Source organism: Biomphalaria glabrata, chromosome 8 (assembly GCF_947242115.1).
Source record: "Biomphalaria glabrata chromosome 8, xgBioGlab47.1, whole genome shotgun sequence".
Taxonomy (NCBI): Eukaryota; Metazoa; Mollusca; class Gastropoda; family Planorbidae; genus Biomphalaria; species Biomphalaria glabrata.
Window position 1 is genome coordinate 14,255,468 of NC_074718.1, and position 19,675 is coordinate 14,275,142.

The window sequence follows — 19,675 nt, forward strand, 5'->3', positions numbered from 1 at the left end:
CGTAAACATTTTCACATCCATACTCGGATCAAGTTCAAAATGTGCATAATTATTCATCGACAAAGATAATACAATAAATAAATTTTAAAAAATTACTCAATTGATTACTGGTAATTAATCATTTTGTTTGATACCAAAAAGGGAAATAAATCCTTCAGTATTGAAATATACTATATCGACTAAATATGTAGGGTTTTGTACCCTTAGATAATTGTACACGTTATTTCTCCCAAACCCATTCTAGGGTAAAGTTAAAACTTTAAACAACTATTTATTGTACTTAAAAAAACATAAATCAATAAAAGAAATATAAACAATAAGTAAATAAAGTATTAGTAAGTAATTGTTTTGCATGATATCAAACAAGGGAAATAATTTGATTTTGAAAATTTTTCGATTGATGATTGATTGATTAATTAACTGATTTATTGATTGATTCACATATTCAGAAAGAGATTGAATTGATTATTTATGCACATTACCTTATTACAATAGATAGATAAATAGATAGAAAGATAGATCAATTGTTGTTTTATTGTTTGTTTATTAGTAGATGCATATAGAAAATAGATAAGTGTAGGATGTCAATCTGAAATATAACAAAAATTCTCACATATAAATAATCAAGTTTATCATAACTCTAAAGTAGTTTGACAATGAAATTATAACATCAGTAATTTTAATATTCCGATGAGGTCCATAATCATACTCACAACGATGCGCTCCTCCTGATATAAATGGACACATAATAAATTGAATGACAACAATTAGGCAAAACATAAAATGAAAAAACATACAATTTAATATGTATGCAACGGGAACATTTCGTCGGAAATTTATTTTTCAAATGAACACTAAAGCTGCACATCGAAGTCTGGGTGAGACACTAGAGACAAAGAGTATATGTTACAGACAAGTCAATTGTTGCTTTTGTATTTTTAAAGTTAAAACACATGTGTACTAATAGGGAAGTGTTAGGGAAGTGTTAGTTCATTGTTCTTACTGGATTGTTTGTTTTATGACAGGGAGATGGGGGGTGGAAGGAAAGGTTAAAAGAACTTAACTATTGATAAAGAACTTGTGTCTCTTTTACTCATTTAAAAAAAAAAACTAAAACTTAATTTCAATCTTTTTTTTAATTTTTAATTTTTATTTCATAATAAACTTTATGTGAGCAGAAAATAACATTTCTGATATTTCAAACAAACGAGGACTACCATGCGCTTCAGAAAAAAAGATAATGTTTTCACAAATCTTATACATAGTTAATCCATCTGTCTGTACATATATAGTACATTCATACATCATTACTTTGGCATTTTGTAGATCAAATATAAATATATTTTTTTTAAATTACATTTTGCTAATAAGAATGCATGAGAATGTTGTATTTGGACCCAAAACCAAATGTTTATAATTCACATGGCCTTTTAGAAATAACTTCTCGTGTCTTTTAAGTGGTAAAGGGAAAAAAGTGCAGGCAGTTGCACCTGAATCAGCTTTACATACACCACGTACATAGTCCTCTTCACTGCTGTCTTTAGTAACTACGTGGATTTGAACCGCCCCAATAAAGTTGTTTTCTATCATAAGGCTAACTAAAAAGAGGCCATCGTATGGTGTTGTGTATGTACCAGTACTGGTGTCGTAGTGATTTTGTGTAGCGTCCAGGTTGAACCGAACCATGAAGAGGGTGCCAATCTTGTCTTGCTTGACATCTTGAGCAATTATGTTGCCTGTACCGACACAAAAGCATTCAGCTGTGTTATTGGACTCTGTTTAAAAAAAAAAGAAATACTTTTAATTATGTTTTTGCTGTATCATGCATCTAGTCATGCATGTTAACCAATGACTACAATCCTGGTAAGTCACTGGTTTTCCTGGCTGGCTCAGGCAATCCATTCCATGCTCTAATAGCACTAGGGAAGAAGGAGTATTTGTACAAATTTGTCCTAGCATATGGGACGAGGAATGTGCCTTTATCTTTGTGTCTTTTTGTGTTCTATGTATAATTGCTACATTAATTTTAATTGATTAAAAAGAGATAACAGTAAATTTATTTTTTTGACATATATGGTTCGATGTTGACCACATTTGTTATCCAGGGGGCTGAGGGATTTGCGATGGGGTTTTATGCCTCCTCATGTAGCTGGTGAGACCTATGTGAGCTCTGAAAGATCGGAGGCACACTGGGCAGGTTATTCCAGCTGGTTGATAAACGTAACTAATGATTCAGAAACATTTTGCCTAAAAACTCAATAGTAATTAATAAAAATTAATAATAGTAATTAGGAAAATAACTATTAATAATTAAGGAGAATTAGAACACTTGCAGTTACTAGCTAGCTGTTTAGACGATCAGAGGCGGATTCAATCACGGAACTTTCCTGGCTTGTCAATTTTCACTATTAATAATATTATGTATTTTATCTCCCAATGCGCCGTCCGAATGCTGAAGCTTTATTGATGCTCTTTAAGAACAAGGTATGCGATATGAGCTACAATTGTCCCTTGACTTTCGCAGATACGACTTTCTCGGAAGGGTTGTACAACGGGTTTTCAAAATAAATAATGAAATAAATTGTCCAGTGATTTTTTGTTTGAGCACGTGCTATCCCACGGCCACGTGACGTATAGGCTCAGGGTTTGGGAAAAAATGAAAACGTCATCGTCAAACTTTCTGGATGCTAATAGGCCGAAATTAACGTTATAACTGGTTCAATCGAGACCAATCGATACTCAACACTGACCTGTAACGTCGCAAACTGTGTAGACTAGTAGGTCGTTGCCCCGTCACATGTTGTGACGTCAGAAACAGTTGACATGTAAAGTTAATTATGAGAATGAGAAATATGTTTAGGCGATGAAAGTGTTAAGGGATGTCTGGTGATACTGTTCGTATCCAAAAATAGTGTGCGTATACCACATTAAATTACGCGGAAATTTTAATTTCAAAGGCGGAACGTATTCCCGTCGAAATTCATTTTAAAAAAAATCTATTTTTTCAAATGTTACATTTATGTTACACCAATATAAACGTCTTTCATGTACAAATAGCCTTGCAACTGGTAGAGACATGGTCACTACGCGTTTTCTCCATTTAAATCTTGTTGTATGTCGGTTACTAAAGAGGTTAATTAGTCGCTTCCGGCTACTTGTTTTTATTGATGCCAAGGTGAAATATTTAACAATGAATTGACCGAAACTGAACGGCATTTGAAAACCAAAAATTTCATGTTAAGAGCTTGCATGGTAATTAGTGTCATATAGATGTCCACAAGTCTTCCAAAACACTGATTATCAAGTCCTAGTTAATGAGAACTGATCTGGTTTGCGAAGCAGAATGTTACAAGGAAATCTAACATCGTGGTGCCTTCCATCAGTTGCGCGGCCTGGGGCCTCTGTCCCACCTGTCGCCTCCCAGGGCCGCTACTAACATATATACAGGGTGCGTCAAAAAATGTATACACACTTTAAACGCGACCCCTTCGAGATATCCTAAAAAATTCGAGATAAATCTATTGTCTGAACCTTTGACCCGGGACGGATTTTATCCGGTGGCCAGGATGAAGGATTGGCTCTTCAGTGACCTTTCTGTCTAAAAGCTCCTGTCAACAAGATGATCATTTATTCATATTCCTTTTTTTTTCCTTGGGTAACGGCCCCTTAAGCCAATAAAATGGGCTCCTCCATTCTATGCCGATTGCCGAGCCCACGAGGGGACTAACTACCCTTTGGATACCTCGGCTGCTTGTAAAGGGACAAACTGCTGTGTAAGATGCATCGTTTCGACTTTAGCTAATTCCCAGGCATTCACCTCACTCAGAGGATATATATATATATACAGGGTGCGTCAAAAAATGTATACACACTTTGAACTGTCATAGACAATTTATTTCCCGTTCTACAATGCTAAATTTCTGGTAAACAGGTTGTTTCATTCTGGCTTCAATACTATTGAACGTGGCGTGTTCGACGGAGTTCATTGCCTTTATTAGTCAGAGCATTGCGGTCATCACAGAAGTCTCTTGTTTAATTTTCATTATGTCCCTTTCATTTAGTTAAGAAAATATGTTTACAGTCGTTCATAGCTGTTTGAAGTAACATCTGAAACTCACACGATAAGATATTTCTTACCTGCATCTATTAAATATAAACTTACTTTGTTCGATCATTTCTGTAGACATTTCATCCAAATCATTTGAAAATTGTATAATCTGCAAAAAAAAAAAATAATAATAATTAAAACTAAATAAATTTTCTTCTTCTTCCTCTACATCTGGACTTGTTTCCCAGCTTTGAAATGGCGGCCATGTGGACATGTTTATAAAGAAATAATGGACAGACAAAAGAAAAGAAAAAAGCCCCGGAAAGTTAAATATCTAACGAAATTTATTGCACTTAACTGGGATGAAAGAAAACAGAATCAGTCTCGATAGCATAGTTCGTATTGTCGTTTTCTTAAAGGGGAAATCTCTCTCGGCTGCAGTGTTCTATATAGAAGGGATTTGAGCTCGTCTCTACGTGTTGCTTGACTTTGATCCTACACCTCTTTTTCATTGGCAACGCTATATAGGCTTTGTAAACAGAAAATACGCCATGAATTGAGAAGACTACAGACATAGTATGTCTGTATGTCTGTAGAGTAGATAACCTTACTAGTTGTGTATTTGATACCTTACTAGTTGTGTATTTGATACCTTACTAGTTGTGTATTTGATACCTTACTAGTTGTGTATTTGATACCTTACTAGTTGTGTATTTGATACCTTACTAGTTGTGTATTTGATACCTTACTAGTTGTGTATTTGATACCTTACTAGTTGTGTATTTGATACCTTACTAGTTGTGTATTTGATACCTTACTAGTTGTGTATTTGATACCTTACTAGTTGTGTATTTGATATCTTACTAGTTGTGTATTTGATACCTTACTAGTTGTGTATTTGATACCTTACTAGTTGTGTATTTGATACCTTACTAGTTGTGTATTTGATACCTTACTAGTTGTGTATTTGATATCTTACTATCTTATCTTATCTTATATAATACATACGTTACTTCAAAAAAGAAGATGATTACGTCCTACGCGTCATGCATTTAGTCATGCATATTAACCAATGACTTAAATTCTGCCAAGTCACTGGTTTTCCTGGCTAGCTCAGGCAACCCATTCAATGCTCTAATAGCACTAGGGAAGAAGGAGTATTTGTACAAATTTGTCCTAGCATATGGGACGAGGAATGTGCCTTTTATCTTTGTGTCTTTCAGAGTATTTTATTAAATTTTGTTTTTGTATCTGAAGATTATGGTTCAGTGTTTTATGTATGATTGCTACTTTACTTTTGAGTCTTCTGTCCTGTTACTAGTTGTGTATTTGATACCTTACTAGTTGTGTATTTGATATCTTACTAGTTGTGTATTTGATATCTTACTAGTTGTGTATTTGATATCTTACTAGTTGTGTATTTTATATATTTTTCATTGGATAATGTGACTAATTTCTATGAAGTGGTACTTGTGATTCATTGATGGCTGAAGTTGCCAATATATTGTGAACTGTTATTTTATATTAATAAATGTGTATCTGCTAAGCCAGACTTGAATCAGAAAACTTAATACATGTTGTGTTGTGCTAATTAGAGTGGATATACGCGACAATAAGTAGTACAACAAGTCGGATATGAAGGAGAATATTTACTTAGTACACAACAGACGGTATGACAACACCAGAAGAGATATTAAAATATTACAAGAACCTGAAATGTTTAAAGAAACACACATTCAAAGGACATGTACACACCTCTACAAACACACATTCAAAGGACATGTACACACCTCTACAAACACACATTCAAAGGACATGTACACACCTCTACAAACAGACTTCCTGATCTTGTTCTTACCTTGGAGCTAATGATATATGATAATGTGCTTCACAAAGGCAACTGACTTTAATGAGACCTCAGCTCTATGACTAGGAAAATCGAAACCTTAATAAAAGATCCAAATGCTAATTAAATATTACAAATAAAATCATACCTTTTCATCAATATCTGTACATTTATTTTGTAGCTTTTCCAAGGTTGATTCCATTGAAGATTTGTTCTGCGTAACAGAAGTTGAAATATTTGTTGTCGTTTCTTGACAACTTTGTATTTGTTTCCTAAGATTGTCTACATTCAATTTTAAATTGCTCTCTAAAATCTTGTGCTCCTTCAGAATTGTTTCGTTACACTCTTCACACTTTTTAACTTTCTCTGATAACATATCCGTTTGGTATTTAATAAATTCACTAGCAGTGTGGAGCTCACTCATGACGTCATCAAACTTTGAGTCTGTTCTAGTTTCAGAAACTGACTGTCGTCTGACCATTTCTTCCATCTTATTGTCTTGTTCTGTATTTCTCTTCTTTAAAGATTTAATTTTCTTTGTAAGAGATTTTGTTAATGTTTCAAGTTGGTCACTCAGGGTTGAGTAATTCCTTTCTGTAGTTTGAATGAAATCTTTCATTGTCGATATATCTGTAGAGACTTCTTCAACGTTACCTTTCCTATTGTCATACTCAACTGAACCTTCGAATAAAATAATATAGTAAAAAAAAAAAGTTTCGTTAGTAGTGGACTTTTCATTCTTTAAAAAAATTTAGTTAAAGACCAAAATTTATTTCTGTAGAGACTTAATCAAAACTAGTTTCCCTATTTTTAAACTCAAGTGATCCTTAAAAAATATTTTAAAAAATTAAATTTGCGTTAGTTTTGAAATGTTAAAATGAAGAAAAAAAACAACAACTTAAAAGTCTATGTAGATAAAAATCGTGTCTGATATCAAAATGTGTATGGACATTTTTCTGGATTATAGTGATGTATTCACCCAGCTTGCTCTCTAGCCTAAGTATGACAGTAACAAACACACTTCTATTACTGCTACCCATCTACATCCTATGTAATATTTAATAGAAGAAATAGTTCTGTATTTAACATACTGTAATTAGGACAACTAGGAGGTAGCTGGTCCTACCTTTGACTGTTGAAGTTAAATCTGGCTTAGTTTCAGATATTTCTGTGTTCAGACCCTCATCTTTAGTTGTCGGGTCAGTTTCTTCCTTTTCATCTATAATGTTATAAGAAGCAAGAAATGTTGAGATATACAGTTTCACCTTGCTTTACATTACGTCATTTCAATATGTGACGTCAAATAACAATAATCGTTTCATTATTACAATATCTCAACCCTGTGAGTCTAATAAGATACAACGGAATGTCAAGACCTACTTGCAATGTCTCGGCAAGTTCTCAGACAGCGAGAGTTCTCATCCACTATCATCTGATTCATTTGTACAAACGTCTGAACATTGTCGTCCTCGTTAAGCCACTTCTCTCCCTTTTCTATTACCTAATATGGAAATAATAATAATAATAGTAATAATAATAATAAGGTTTGTCTTCGACTCTGAGGATTATCTTGTAATGCAGTATTTGCTAATGTGGAAATATGGAGGAAAAAACTAGTGTTCAACCTAGATGGTTATGAAGGTAAATACCAGATCAGGATAAATAGCTGTACAAAAAAAGGTAAAGTTAAAATTTCAGACCTTGCGATCTCTAGGGCAGATGATGTTAAGATATAATCTGTTTTTTTGGCCAACGGTTAACGAGCAGGCTATAAGAAAAAGTAAAGTTCCCCTTTCAGACCTTGCGATCTATGGTGTAAAGATTATCTCTTTCTGTGGCAAACGATTAACGAGCAGGGTGTCATGTGGCCAGCACAACAACACACCGCCTTTATTATCACAACTAAAATCAGCTACCCATTACAGTTGGGTGAACTCAAGGGCGCCCTAATAATCCTGATATTCGAAATCCTAGTCTTTAACGAAATTCAAACCCAGGACCCCAGGTTCGGAAGCAGAGCGCTTAACCACTCAGCCACCTTGCCCCCGTCAGACTGTAAGGGTGGTTCTTATTAAGTTCGTTTAGACTTGTTCATTCATTGTTATCTCGTTAAATTTTATAGCATACATTTTATGCTACCCCCAATGTTTTTTTTTGTTTTTTTTTTTGGGGGGGGGCGTATAATCGTGTGCAATGTAAAACTTCAATTTGTTTAATTATTAATTAACTTTTAATTGAGAAATGTCTCGTTTTCTGTGTAATACATAATCACTAAAAGTTGTAAATTAATCCGAGAATTGGTGTGGGAGAAATAACGTATTTTTACCAGACATACAAACAGACAGAGTAAGTTGATAAAAGCTTTATCTTCCAATGTCTCCTTACGTCTTTGATTGATTTGTCCAGACTTGCCAATTTCTGTCTGACGTTCTCTAATACTTCCAGGTGTAAAGAAATGATCTGTCTTTGTTTTAGCGGGCGCATCTGTTGTAGAAGGGTAAAACAATTTATTGATGTTTTGAAGATATAGATCAGTGTTAGTATAGCCCAGTGATGCCCAAAATACGGCCCGCGGGCCACATCCGGCCCGCGACGTGGCTTTATCCGGCCCGCCGAAACGTTGGCAAAAGTGTAAAAAAATCCTCTCTCAGAAAGAAAAAGTTAAAAAAAAATCTTTCACTACGTTAGGGTAAGTGGATTGGTACCAAAAATGAGCCACCATATTTTGTTTCATAAAGTTAGATTGGCTCCTTTAAAGGACATAAACAGCTTTATGAAACCAAACACATAAATAAATGAATTGACATTTTTTGGTTTGAGACGCGATTGCTAGATTTCATCTAGAAAGTAGGGCTGAAGAGAAGATTTACCAAAAAAGAACCATTTTCCGTTGGCGAATACATAAAAAAGAGTTTTCTACAAGAGATGGAAAAACTGCTTGCTTGACAAATTTCAAATGATTCAGATAATGGATTTCTACTCTGTGTTGCTTGCAGAGACATTTCTAAATCTCCGAAAACAAGCGTTCACAATGAGTAACAATAATCATTTCTTTGTGAGAACAAACCTTTTCAGTGATAAATCGGGGGACACCCATATTACATAATCGCCTCACGGACGAACATTTAGGTTTCTAGATTCAGGGCTTCAAGACTCGGCGCCTCATCTATGCAGCCGGATTTTTAAAAGTTGGTTTAGGATAAACTTTCATGAATCAATGTAAGTATTAGAGTCAATGGTTTCTAATAAAAATGGCTTATTGCCTATTTCCAGTTGTTGGTTTTATGTTGTTGTTGTTTTGTTGATCTGGCCCGCGACACGACTGTCGAAAATTAAAATGGTCCGCCGACCGAATAAGGTTGAGCATCACTGGTCTAGCCTAACGGATGTTAGAAGACGGACGAAGGATTTGGTCATCGCTTCATCAAGAAAATGGTTCTAATCGTTTCGCAGATGTGCAAGTTAAAACTACATGTGTATGTGCACCGGCAAATGTTAAATGACGTGGCAGGCAGCTGTGTTCAAAACTCCTTGACTGTTCCTATCATAGGTTCATGTATACAGAAACAAGAGCTGTTTAGTGTCTCTCTAAGCCTTATGTTTGTACTAGTCTTTTAGTAATACCAAAACATTTAGGCTACTTTTTAATGTCAATAATTAGATGAAGGAAAAATGAAACCTTACGTATACCTACGCATGCATGCAGAGCCGGCCCTAGCAATTGAGGGGCCCTATGCGAAAAAGATTGCGCGGGTAGGGATACGGATAATTAGAGAAAATTTTTATTTTGCATTAGAAAATAAATTCGTCTATGCATTTTATTCAATCTTTACTAAGTTATTAAAGTAAATAAAGTATTGGAACTTCCAGTTTAAGTTAAACTTGGCCTAATATTACACTTTCGTCAAATGAAAGCTGACAAAGCCTTTTTTTTTAATTGCCTGTTGGATTGACGTTTTCCATATGAAATGACAACCCAATAATTCCAGGAGATTTACAGAACTTATTCGTATATTTTGCAACTTTAGGAGATTTCCATTTATAAAATTTTATTAAATAAATTTACATACAGAATTAGCGCGGCGCCTATGAAAGTGCGGGGTCCACTGAGGCCGCATAGGTTGCAGTGGCCTAAGTCCGGCCCTTCATGCATACATCCAGTTGTCAAAGCATTATCAAACTTGACATATTTTGAAGAGAATCACTCCTATGATCCTATCCATTGGATGTACATAGATCGATTATGGTACACCATTTGTGGGCGGGTTATATGGTGATGCCCCGGCCGATCTTGATACCCTCTATCCGCTTCTGAACTTAGTAAATCAAGATGGATATTGTTATCTAATATGAAATAATGTTTTTATGCACTGACGTGTATATCATAATTAATAAAAAGATAATTATTTCTTTACCTTAATTTACTAAACAGAAGACTGACACTGAAAGGAACAAATATTGACAACTCATTGACAAGTAATTTTGGGTATTCCCAATTTATGGGATATTCCCTTTACTTATCAGCTATAAATATACAATACTGCAAGGGCTGAGAATTTTTGAAAAGATAATTGCTTGCGCAGGTCAAAGTGATTGTGATTTGATTTGATTGAATAAACTAACACTTTTGACATCAGTGGCGTAGATAGGAATTCGTGGGCTTGACCTCTTTAGGGGCCTCGCATTTTGTCATTCGACATCATGAGATGAAATAATGGCGTAATATTTAATGTAAAAACAAATATCAGACATTCATTTGGGGGCCCCCTCAAATGGAGTCTGGGTGTATTTTCAAAATTGAACTACACTCTAGAGTGTAGGGGGTGGAGTGACTGAATGAAGTTATGAGAGGGTTGTCATGAGACAAGGGAGAGAGTTAAAGGGATCAACTTTTTAAACAAATATTTGTTAATATTCGAGATAGTCACATTGGAAGTATGTGTTTGAAGGTGCCATAGTAAAGTAATATTAATTATAATATTAAATTGTTGGGTTAATTACGTATTACAGTTACGGATGCAACGGCGGAACGAGAGTGAGAGAGAGAGACAGACGATGTTGACCTGTCCGATTCATGATGGCTAGTGAAAACAAATGTTATAATGATTGAAAATGATAGAGCCCAGTGATTACAAGTCTGGGTTTCAATACATTATTTTATATTCTACTACATATAATTTGTACAACATTTGGATTGAAAGAAAATAAACAACAACATTGCAACACAACAAATACTGAAACATTTAATACAAAATAAATTATGACAGAGTTCTATCACGATGATTGATATCAGCTTTAACAAAACAAAATGTCTTTATGCTTTCTGTATTGTTGTTAATTATCTCAATCAGTTTCTGTCATTAGGAACATTATGTTGTCTTGTTAAAATCTTTTGATAAAGATACACCAATAGTGAGAGTCACAACGCAGTTGTAAAGATAGACAGTCACCGGCTGATTTGATATACAGTTGTTCACCTTTGTCTAATGCTATTGGAAATACAACAGATACAGAAACATTTCTGTACTACATTCGACAAACAGCTTTTGGTATTTCCTCGTCACTCTTGTCTTTTAGATACATACACAGTACAGCTTCTTTGTCTGTTAGGTTTGTAGTCATCAATGAGAATATATAGACGCCATCAAAAGGTGCTGTATATATACCTGTTTGTTTATTATAGTGATTAGACTTGTAGTCAGCATGTTGAAAGAGTCGTATAATCTCCTCTTTATTGATAAAAGTGGGCGTCATATAGCCTACGGTCAAACAAAAACCTTCAGCCATGTTGTTGTACCCTTTGGAATATACAAATAAAATAATGACAAATGAAAGAAAATCTAATAATATTATTTTGATTGATATTTGTGCTTGATTAGAGTAAGGAGCATTCAAGTGAAGGGACGTATAGTTAGCAGACATATATGTTATTTAAACCTTGGTTAGGCCAATAATAGAATATGCATCCTCCGTTTGGGTCCCCTCAACTCAAGAAAACATTAAGAAACTGGAACAGACACAAAATAGAGCAGTGAGATTCATAACAAACGAATACTTTCATTTGACTAAAGTAACACCTTTAGTAAAATCACTTAATTTAGAAAGCCTTCAGAAGAGAAGACTCAAAAGTAAAGTAGCAATTATACATAAAACATTGAAACATTATCTTCAAATACAAAAACAAAATCTAATAAAATACTCAGAAATACACATAGATAAAGGTACACTACTCATTCCATTTGCTAGGACAAATTTGTACAAATGCTCCTTCTTCCCTAGTGCTATTAGAGCATTGAATAGGTTACATGAGCTAGCCACGAAAACCAGTGTCTTAGCAGAATTGAAGTCATTAGCTGACACGCATGGCTAAATGCTTGACGCGTAGGACGTAATCATCTTCTTTTTTAAGTAACGTCTGCATTATATACGATATATATAATCCCATGGGCGTAGCCAGGATTTTTTTTCGGGGGGGGGGTTTGGGGGTGGAATTTTTTTCTCCCCCCCCCCGGGAAAAAAAATATATGTATTTATGTGTGTGTATGTGTGTGTGTACATAATCTTTATTACATTCTGACCCTTCATTCTTTCGGAAGACGTTTATTGTGCCATAGAATAGGTTCTTCCATGGGTTAGTGGAAAAATTGTAGATTCCCCTACATTACTAGCAAGGAGGTCTGGGGGAGCGCTAGGAGCTCCACCGCCGCCAAGCACTATTTCTGATATTGAAAGCCAACAAAATGCATATTCTGAGGTATCTACAGTCCATTTTAATGCTATTAAAAAGTTTTATTTCAAAAACCTAATGTGCTATTCTTACTGACTTAGACCCTCCCACGCCGTTCGGAGCATTTGCCATCAAGCAGTTTCCATAAAAATCTGTCACTGGTAATGTCTGAAGCCTCTTCCCACCTACCATGAGGACCTCCATGAATGAGTGGCGTCAAGTTGTACTAGGATATCATTGCAACTCTTCTTATGCGTGATTCATTTTGTCGGAGAACATGTCCCGCAAACCTCATGCGTCGTTCTCTCACAATCTTACTAAGGGGTCGACTCCCAGTTCGGCATAGGATTTCCTTGATTTAGATCCGATCTCAATAACTGACTCCTAAAATCTGTCTTAGCCATCTTTGTTGAGCTACATTTAGTGTTTTTCGATTTCGGTAGATGACTATTCACTGTAGTTTATTAATGGAGCCCTGCCACTGGTAAAAATGTGTAACCTCTCTTGAATACGCTCTTGGAATTAAGTGACTGTAGTTTGCTTTAGATTTTATATCGAAAAGAGAAGTTTTATCGTCAAAATCTTCTGTTGGGGGTTTTCCACCTCAAAATGCTCTGTAGGGGGATCTTAGACTCAAAACCATCTAGAGGGGTTTTAAACTTTAAAAAAAAAGCCATCTGTAGAAGAAACTCAAAACCACCGATTGGCTTGGCTACGCTCAAATAATTTTAGTGTGTAATTTGCTTTTTTTTTTATATTGAAGATGTATTTTTAGCACCAAACCCCTCTGAATGGGAGTTTAAACTCAAAACCCCTTTCGGCAACGCTCATAGCATTTTGAGTGCGTAATTTGCTTTTTTTCTTTACACTGAAGATGGCGGGGGGGGGGGGGGTTAAACTCAAAACCCCTTTGACTACGCTCATAGATTTTAGACTGAGTAATTTTCTTTTATTTATATTGAAGATGCACTTTTTAGCTTCAAACTCCACTGGAGGGGAGTTTAAACTCAAAACCCCATAAACTACACAAACTACACTCGTAACATTTTTAGTGTATAATTTGCTTTTTTTTTTATTATTAAAGAGGTATTTTTTACCTTCAAACCCCACTGAAGTGGGGTTTAAACTCAAAACTGATTCAAAACCCATTTAGCTACGCTCATAACATTTTGAGTGCGTAATTAGCTTTTTTTTATATTAAAGAGGGGGTTTATCGTAAATTTTAGACGGGGTTTTAAAATCAAAATCTTCCTTAACTGTGCTCTTGGAATTAGGGGATTTTCGTTTGCATTTTTTTTGTTTTGTTTTATAGAAGAGGGGAGTTAACTGCAAAAACCCCAGGTAGGGGGTTTAAAACTCAAAACCCCTGGTAGGGGGTTTTAAACTCAAAACCCCTAGTAGGGGTTTTTAAACTCGAACCGCTCTGGTAGGGGTTTTAAACTCGAACCCCCATGGTAGGGGTTTTTAAAGTCGAACCCCCCTGGTAGGGGTTTTTAAACTCGAACCCCCCTGGTAGGGGGTTTTAAACTCGAACTCCCCTGGTAGGGGGTTTTAAACTCAAAACCCCTTTGGTTGTACTAGGGCAAGTGATGGTTTAGTATTAAAATCTCACCTAAAATAAACAAAATCAAAGCAAAAAATCAGTCACTAAATTCCGACTCCCCCCCCCCCAGGGGGGGGGGATTTCATTTCGGGGGGGGTTTGAACCCCAAGAACCCCCCCCCCCCCCATGGCTACGCCCATGAGCTGTTTATAATAAAAGAAAATGAACAGCCAAATCTTGTACAAAGACTTTTTATGTCGTTATTAAAGGCTTCATTTAAGGATTGCATTCCTGAACAATATCGTATAGCAATATCCTTTGGGTCAGAATGGTGTCATCTTACAACTCTTTGTGGTTTGTACTTGAAATGACACTGGACAATAACTGGTCATTAACGCCTCAAACATCATGACATCCATGAAATCAATGAAGTAATTGTGAAACAATGTCAATGATAGGCCCGTGAACTACGTTGGTTTCGAAAGTTGATGTTGAAATTGTTCTCTTTAATCTTGAATTTAATTTTTTATTCCTCACTGTTATTAATGGTAGGCTTATCAAATTCCCTAATAACATTCAGCAATGGTGTAGCATGAAAAGACTGTATCAACAGCCCAAGATCGAGCTACTTCTTCAGTTCCACAGCCACATTTATTACTTTTAAAAAGTCATTTCTTCAATGATTTACTTCAATCTAGTTCTTCAGTTGACTTTCTGTTTTATGTAGGTCTTGCTGCTCACATTCGAACATTGTCGACACAACTCTTACTGCGCTTACAATTTTATACTCAATAATAAGCAGAACAATAGTATCGAATGTTTCTAATTTTCCTCTACTGTAGTTTCCTGTCCGTTTTTTTTTGAGAAACACAAAGTAATTTGTGTTAACAGCTTTAGCACATCAGAATATCTCATAGCTGTTATGGGGATATTTCATTACTTGGAGCGTTCTGCAGACATCTGGTCTCATAAATATGAAAAGCTAGAAATGATATTAACTTTCTTTAAGAACTATGAACCAAACTAAGCATTGGTCAAAGTAAGGCAATATTCCATGATTAATCTAGACATTTCTCTATCTTCTAAATCTTTGTTATAAACCTGCTCTCCAATTCGGGTTCGACATTCATTGTAATAGCACAAGCACCACGATAGATATGGGACATACTCTGATGTTGTTTTTTTTTTGCTTGCTTAATATTTAATGATAGGCCTATTTTTTGGTTTGTTTATTTCTTTAGATTTCATCTCCCTTTTTTTTTTATTCTGTTGTAAACATTTTGTACACAATACAGTACAATGTGATAAGCGCTTTTATTATCACAGTTTTATAAGGACATTTATTTAGTAAGTTAAAATCTCATACTAAGTATAGAAATTTAATTTGTTTGGATTACAAAAAAAATATATTTAAAAATTTTAAATACAGAAAATAAAAGAAACACACTGAGCTTTGAAAATTTTGAATAATTAGCAGATGTGTTGAAATATAAATTCGTAAACATCCCTATAGAGCAGCGGTGCCCAAAGTACGGCCCCGGGCCATATCCGGCCCGCGACGTGGTTCTATCCGGCCCGCTGAAACGTCAGCACAAATTGTAGACAATCCCCCCACCCCTCATAAAAAAGGTTGAAAAATGTATTTTTACCAATTTTAGGGCTCTCATTTTTCTCTGATAGGTTTGTAGCATGACCTTTATCATTTTTCATTTACAAAATGGACTCTAAATGTAGAATTTATCCGGAAAAGTGAACGGACCTTTGCTATTGAAACATGATAATATGCCAACATATTTGATTTGTAAATAAAATTTGGCTGTTTAAAAAAACAACCACATGTATAACATTATTATGAATTATGAACAAATATGATGACACTCTTGGTATGAGCCGCAAATAAAAGATTGTTTAACTACTTCTAGAGATTGGAGGATTGATGGGGAAAGTTATGAAAAAGAGAAAAGAAAATGAGTTGGTGGTAAAACTAGCTACAATGTTGCTCACATTTTAAGTAGAGAAATGAAGCCACTTTCCGACGCGTAAAAAAAAGAACAACTTCCAATGTCTAATCATTAATGTAAGTTTCTAATCAAATAGTTTCAAGTCAATTTCATTTCGTTTTTTGTAACTTATCGGTCATGTGGCCCGCGACACGAGTGTCGGAAATATAAATGGCCCGCAGCATGAATAAGGTTGGGCATCACTGCTATAGAGTATAGAGTATAGACCTAATTGTTATTGTTACCTCGCCCTTTCCTTATTTTTCTGTACAACACACAAAGATATTTTCTAAAGAAAACTCTCTGCCTCCTTCCCATGAAAACGAATACCATCAAATGATTTAAGACCATACATGGATACAAAGAATTGGACTATCTGGCAACAATTGTTTCCTTAAACTTACAATTAGGTCTAGCCACCGCTACAATAAACCTGACGGAGGACAGTTCCTTACATTCCAGTAATCCAAGCCGCTGGTATATTAACTCAAAACTTAAAACACGGGTTAGTGTTTTAAACTAATATAAAGTTTAAAATATTTTGAGGGAGCTTTTCAGATTCTATATTATAAAACTGTTTACAATAGTGCAATTACTTTTTTTCCCATTAGTGCCATCCCTATAATAAGTTCTCACGTGGGACCAAACTGGTCAAGAGTACCGAATCCAAGTGCAAACAAACCCCTTTGCGCGGTGGGCCCCTAATGGTCGTGGGCCCGGGTTCATTGAGCCCCTTCGCTCCATGGATGCTACGCCACTGCACGTATCATTCTTGTAATCAATCTTATTCATTGACAAAGCGCAGCTGATAACTATAAAACATTTAGAGAAACAAAACAAGATATGCAACTTCACAATTTTAACTCATACGCATTTGTAATTCTTTTCGGATTCGTTACTTTTCTTATGTAATATTTTTAAATCAGGACCTCAAACAAGTTGGTTACAAATGGATCTTAAAAGTCAAAATCTAAGTAAGCTCATTGGTATACAATTGTAAAATGTCTTTATATTGTATGTGATGATGGTAGATATTGCTTACATTAGTTTTAATCATCTTATACTAAATTACTTACATTTCGTAAGACAAATATCAACTGTATTTACTTTTCTCTAAAAAACTGAAGCATAACTTTAGTTTGGATTTTCCCGATTTTACATGATTAATATATTAGAAATTAACGAGGGGAACTAACTCGTATGCGCTTACAAGAAAAAGTCAATAGTCAGATATGGTGATACCCAACCTAATTCAATCTGCGGGCCATTTTAATTTCCAACACTAGTGTCGCGGGCCACATGATGGAAAGATACCAAAACTTAATGAAATTGACCTGAAACTATTTTATTTCAAACCCGAGGATGTAGTACTTACATTGAATTATTGGGATATTTGAATTTTCTCTTTACACTTCAAACAAATGACGTAATTTCTGTTTATATTTTGGTGTTCTTGTTTATTAAAACCGCCAGACTTTCTTTATAAAACAAACATGTTGGCTAGCAATGGTATCATGTTTTACAAATAAGTAAAGATCCGTTCACTTTTCCTACTAGATTCTATAGTCCTATTTCATAAACGCACAAATGTTAAATGCCTTGGTAGTAATCAATTATAAAAGACTGAAGGCCCTAACGTAGGTAAAGATACATTTTGAACATCTTTCTTGGGGGGAGGAGGGTGATTTTCTATATTTTGTGCCAACATTACGCAGGCCGGATTAAAGCACGTCGCGGGCCGGATTTTGGGCATCACTGGTCATATAGATCAAAATCTATAAATAACATTTAAATGATTCGAAAATATAATGGCAGCCATTTTTTATTTCACAAAATAATAACAATATTTTTAATTATACCAATAATTTATGAAGTATAATTCTAAATTTTTTTACGAAATGTGTTGACAGGCAGAAATATTTCATATCCTAAGTTTTAGCTGTAGAGGGCTATGTAGTTTTCGAAAATAATAGTGAAATATTATAATTTGGGCTTTTAATATGCACCTACGACTAAAGTATGAGCATATGTAGTAATGAAAGAATGAATGAACATTTAAGGAAGAAAACTGTACAAGTAAAACAATATCAAGATAAATTACAAGATGGTTTTATTATGAATTCTTGTACAGAAAGCATTCTATATATATATAATTCTCTTCGTGGCCCAACAATGCGGTACACCGCGATGAAAACGTCATGGAAAGATAGCTCTTTTATTTCTGCATGTATAACTAGAGTTACTTCACGTAACATTCGCAGTGACAGAGCGAGGCTCAGAAAAAAAAAGTGGGGGGGGGGGGGGAGAGATATACCACTCTGCGGGTCGGCTCGTATTTTCTAATGTATATTTTGAAAAACGTTTTAAACTAAGTGAACTTTTCTTGCAAAGTCGTACAGAGTGAACCAGTAAAATACACCAGCAAAGTTGTGTTTCCTGTGGGCCTAAAGATATTAGGCAAACATTCACCCAGGTACTCTTCCCCGCATATCCACGATAAAAACATGCACAATTTAAAAGATACATTTAAAAAAAAAAATACGCTTATCAAAGATGAATAACTCCGCACTTACGAGTAGATATGTGAAAGTTATTTTATTTATTCCATATCAAATAAAATAATTAATGACAAATAATTAATTGAATAATTAGCTAATGTTTTTTTAATTGATTCATAGTTTGTAAAATACAATAATAAGTTCTTTAAAGTTTCACCTTCTGTGAATTGGTGTGTGATAAATAAGTCGGCCAATTATCTAAAGGAACAAAACCCTACATTTTAGCAATATCTGTGAATAATGAAATATTAATTATTTTGTTTGATACAAACAAGGACAAAATAATTAATTACGGTAATCAATTAAATGAGTGGTATTGTTTTCATTAATTCATGTTTTCTCAATGCCAACAAATACTTCTGCAAGTTGCCTAGAATGTGTGTTGGTGAAATCAAGTGTTCAAACTTTCTATCAGACAGACAGAGTGAGTTGGGTATAAGCTTTGTGGGAAATAGTACACAAGAAAGAAGTAAGCAGCTATACTAAATCTATAACATTTATACTGATTATAAAAAACAATGTAGTTGTCATTCGTGGACACCTAAAGAAAGAAGGGACCCCCCCCCCCAGTTAGTATTCCCCATATGTCAACAATAAAAAAAAAAATTAGACAAGATCGGAATTGCTATACCATACGCAATATATAACAACAATACTTATTATAAAAACATTGCAGTAAAAACATTTGAGGTAATGGTATACACAGTACCTGAGCTACATTAAGAAATGCACTTTATAACATAGCGAGTAGAAATGTAGGAAATGGAAATGCAAAATAACGTAATGGCAAGGAAAGAGAATAGCTGATTTACTGAATGAAATTTTATAATCAGTGGTTTAGGGATTTTCTGGGAGAGAACGAACTGTAATAATAAATGGCTCTAAATCAACACCAATAATAGTAAACGCAGTTGTACCTCAAGGAACAGTCTGAGGTCTACTACTATTTTTAA

The 19,675-nt window shown here is 34.8% G+C and overlaps 1 protein-coding gene across 5 annotated transcripts; it reads right to left on the reverse strand.

Annotated features, from left to right (window-relative positions):
• Positions 1–523: 523 nt before the first annotated feature.
• LOC106066285 (chromosome-associated kinesin KIF4-like) lies at positions 524–17,413 on the reverse strand. 5 transcript variants are annotated; one of them, XM_056037769.1, is made up of 8 exons: positions 17,241–17,413; positions 11,561–11,692; positions 8,221–8,378; positions 7,275–7,395; positions 7,021–7,113; positions 6,043–6,575; positions 4,163–4,217; positions 524–1,775 (listed from the first exon to the last, which is right to left on the reverse strand). In XM_056037769.1, the coding sequence occupies exons 2-8, from the start codon at positions 11,679–11,681 to the stop codon at positions 1,354–1,356; spliced, it is 1,503 nt and encodes a 500-aa protein (XP_055893744.1). In that variant the 5' UTR covers positions 11,682–11,692; positions 17,241–17,413; the 3' UTR covers positions 524–1,353. The 5 variants fall into 5 exon arrangements, with proteins under 5 accessions (XP_055893744.1, XP_055893746.1, XP_055893747.1 ...); XM_056037771.1 differs by having other exon boundaries at positions 8,280–8,378; positions 17,241–17,404; XM_056037772.1 differs by having other exon boundaries at positions 8,280–8,378; positions 10,310–11,692; positions 17,241–17,274.
• Positions 17,414–19,675: the final 2,262 nt, after the last annotated feature.